This window comes from Myotis davidii, unplaced genomic scaffold, assembly GCF_000327345.1.
Source record: "Myotis davidii unplaced genomic scaffold, ASM32734v1 scaffold448, whole genome shotgun sequence".
Taxonomy (NCBI): Eukaryota; Metazoa; Chordata; class Mammalia; order Chiroptera; family Vespertilionidae; genus Myotis; species Myotis davidii.
In genome coordinates this window covers 3,053,766-3,057,590 of record NW_006383009.1, presented here as the reverse complement: position 1 = coordinate 3,057,590, position 3,825 = coordinate 3,053,766, and the positions used below count along the sequence as shown (strand labels likewise).

General features: G+C 59.8%; 1 protein-coding gene across 1 annotated transcript in view; it reads left to right on the top strand.

Moving 5' to 3' along the window:
* CILP2 (cartilage intermediate layer protein 2) overlaps positions 1–915 on the top strand; it is a 7,318-nt gene extending 6,403 nt beyond the window's left edge. The window contains exon 10 of the mRNA XM_006778394.2: positions 1–915. Within this exon, the coding sequence (XP_006778457.2) occupies positions 1–915 (915 nt within the window).
* The last annotated feature ends 2,910 nt before the right edge of the window (positions 916–3,825 follow it).

The following is a 3,825-nucleotide window of genomic DNA, read 5'->3' as shown; positions in this document are numbered from 1 at the left end:
TACCTGGACAAGCTCGGGTACCTCCGCACCGACCACGACGACCCTGCCCTGAAACGCAACGGCTTCCGCATCAACCTCGCCAAACCCAGGCCTGGCGACCCCACCGAATCCAAAGGCCCGGTGTACCCGTGGCGCAGCCTGCGGGAGTGCCAGGAGGCCCCGGTGACGGCCAGCCACTTCCGCTTTGCGCGCATGGAGGCCGACAAGTACGAGTACAACGTGGTCCCATTCCGGGAGGGCGCGCCAGCCTCCTGGACCGGAGACCTCCTGGCCTGGTGGCCCAACCCACAGGAGTTCCGGGCCTGCTTCCTCAAGGTGAAGGTCCAGGGCCCGCAGGAGTACATGATCCGCTCCCACAACGTGGGGGGCAGCCACCCACGCACCCAGGGCCAGCTCTATGGGCTGCGGGATGCCCGCAGCGTGAGAGACCCCCAGCGCCCTGGAACGTCTGCTGCCTGCGTGGAGTTCAAGTGCAGCGGGATGCTGTTCGACCAGCGACAGGTGGACAGGACGCTGGTGACTATCACACCCCAGGGTAGCTGTCGTCGTGTGGCCGTCAACGGGCTCCTTCAGGATTACTTGGCCCGGCACCCCCCACCCGCTCCCACTGATGACCCAGCCACCTTTGCCATGCTGGCCCCGCTGGACCCTCTGGGTCACAACTACGGCGTCTACACGGTCACTGACCAGAGCCCAAGGCTGGCGAAGGAGATCGCCATTGGCCGTTGCTTCGATGGCTCCTCTGACGGCTTCTCCAGGGAGATGAAGGCTGATGCAGGCACAGCTGTCACATTCCAGTGCCGGGAACCAGTGGCGGGCCGGCCCAGCCTCTTCCAGAGGCTGCTGGAGTCCCCGGCAACAGCACTTGGTGACATCCGCAGGGAGATGAGTGAGGTGGCCCAGGCACAGGCCTGAGCTGAGGGTCTCCTCCGTACCCTCCAAGGCAGGGCCTGGCAGTGACCTGGGCCCAGCCTTGCTCCTCTGCCTTGCTCCGGACTTCTCTGTCCCTGGGGAGTCTCACCCCCTTCTCCAGATGCCCACTGCTCAGAATCCAGTCAGGGGCAATGGTGGGAATGCCAAGAAGGTGATTATAGCTGAGATGCTACATGGAGCTCGAGTGCGTCCTGACCGTGGGAGCCGGCATCCCGGAGACCGTCGAGGCTGGAGGGAATGGCTCCCACATCACATGCTCTGATTTCAATTATATTTTGACTCTGATTTCAAATATTCTGCCCCTTGGGATTTCTGACCTTCGGCCTCAAGACCCCTGTGTGTCACTGAACAAGGTGCTTTATCGGGTCCTCTGCCTCAAGCTTTGTTCTGGGGGTTATTTATTGAAACAAAGCCTGTGGGTTAATCATGGGGGTGTGTGGGGAGTCCAGGCCCAGCGAAGGTCTGGGAAAGGGGCTCTTGGTTCTGGGGTTGGGGGACACAATTCTCATGTTTGGTGCTTGGAGACCCTCAGGGGGTTGAGGCAGGGAATCAATTAAAGATGCTTCATTTCCAACTCACGGTGTCATTCTCAGGGAGCAAAGGATGGAGGCTACGGCTGCCAGACTCAGGCAGGCTTGGCAGAAACATAACCCCCGGTACACAAGGACATTCATGTGCAAACAGCTCAGGTGTCCCCACAAGGCCCTGGATGTGCCTCTCATAGGCGTGTGCCCCCCCACTCCCCCAGGAGGCATGCAGAAGTGTGTCTGAGACACGTGTGTGCAGAGCTGACTCGTGAGTGGCCGGAACCTGTGCAGCCCTGACCGCTGAACACAGTAGTAGCTGCTGCTCTGGCCTCCTCGGTGCCTGGCTGTGTGCCTGGGGCTGCAGTGGGCAGGGAGGGGCCCTGACAGGGTTCCATGCCCCAGGTGGTTGGAATTGAAGCCACTGTGGATTTCCTAAGCCACGGCCACAGCTGCCCTACCCTAGGCCCCACACCTTGGCCAAGTGGTATCCGGCCTGTCCAAGGCCATGGTCCTGGACCCTCTGACTTCACTGGGACCCTCAGTCTGGAGGTGGCAGAACCATCACTTGCTCTCATTCTGTCCACATGGCTGGATGAATCCTCCTGGCACCCCATGGGGCAGGCACTGTTCTGACCACACCCCCACTTTCCAGACAGAGGCCCCCAAAAGGAGAGGCAAAGGGCTGCCTGGACCCTGGAGTGAATCCCACAGGGATGGGGGCCTCCCTTGGTGACCCAGCAGCTCCCTGAGCACACGAGGGAGACTTCCTCAGCCTGGAAATGTTGGCCCCTGGAAGGCATCAAAGTGGCATTACTGAGGACCTGGCATGGGAGGCATTGTGCCTGGCTGGTCACCTGGGGAAGCAGTAATGGAAGGGAGCCCAGGGCATGTTTGTGACTTCTGCACCCTCCCCTTTCCCCTTCTATCACCCACCCACCCGCCTCCGACCACCCCGCCATCTGCCTGTTCAGCATTTGGAGGTGTGAACACCAGGGCCTTGGAGAGGACCTAGCCCTGGGGAGGTAGGCTCTCATGCAGACCCCAACACATCCTGCCGGCTCTTCTCCATCTGACAACTCCCAGCCTCTGTCACCCTCTCACCTTTGCTTAGCCTTAGCCCAGCCGTGGGCAAACTACGGCCCGTGAGCCCGTTTGAAATGAATAAAACAACAACAACAAAAAGACCGTACCCTTTTATGTAATGATGTTTACTTTGAATTTATATTAGTTCACACAAACACTCCATCCATGCTTTTTACGTGTGCGCCCGCACGTGGTATTTTGTGGAAGAGCAACATCAAGGGGCCAAAGAGCCACATGTGGCTCGCGAGCCACGGTTTGCCGACCACAGGCTTAGGCCATTCCCTTCGTGGGAACACGTGCCTCTGCCTAGTTGTTGGACATGGGGGTCTGGAATGTCAGGGAGAAGGCCCGAACCCAACGGCATCAGCCCCAGTCTCTGAGGGTGGACCCCGAGGCTCTGCTGGAGTCAAGTGGGACACCCCAGGTGTTGGCAGCCCAGCCTTGACCTGGATGGGCTGTGATGGACAGGAGAGGAGAGAAGCTTTGAGGCCCCTCCGGAGCCAGGAGACGTGCATTTGTCCACACCTACTGTGTGTGTGCCCTCAGCTGACAGGGAGACTCAGATGGGCGGGCCCCCTGCCCAAGACGACCAAACTCGGAGTCTGCCTGCTCCAGAGCCTGCTCAGGGCTGCCTGCCGGGGTCCTGGGGAGCAGCAGGAGTGAGAGGGGGCTCCCTTTGCAGCCAGCAGACGAAGCTGGCGTTCAGGCCAAGGGTAATGAGGTGTCAGGCTCCATAGCCAAATACCTTTCATTGAGAAAGTATTGGGTCCGTGGCCAATGCCAGGCCTGAGGCAGGCGGGTTTGGGGCAGACGTCTGTCCCTCCTTCCCTGGGGTGGGGCAGGGGTGGGGGGCATCACGCTGAAGCCCCTTCCCCAGGTGCCATGGCTGGGCCAGGAGTGAGCAGGGGCTTCTGGAGGGACGTGGACCAGGCGGAAGGCCCAGCCCAAGCCAATGCTTGGCACCAGGCGGGGACTGCAGCCCCAGCTCCTCCCCATCCTGCTGACAACTCATCAAGAGGGCAGCACCTGGCCCCAGTTCCCAGATGAGAAAACTGAGCCTTGCCCTAACCAGTTTGGCTCAGTGGATAGAGCGTCGGCCTGTGGACTGAAGGATCCGGGTTTGATTCTGGTCAAGGGCACATGCCCGGATTATGGGCTCAGTCCCCAGTAGAGGGTATGCAGGAGGCAGCCGATCAATGACTCTCTCTCATCATGGATGTTTCTATCTCACTTTCCCTCTCCCTTCCTCTCTGAAATAAATACAAGTATATTTAATCAATAA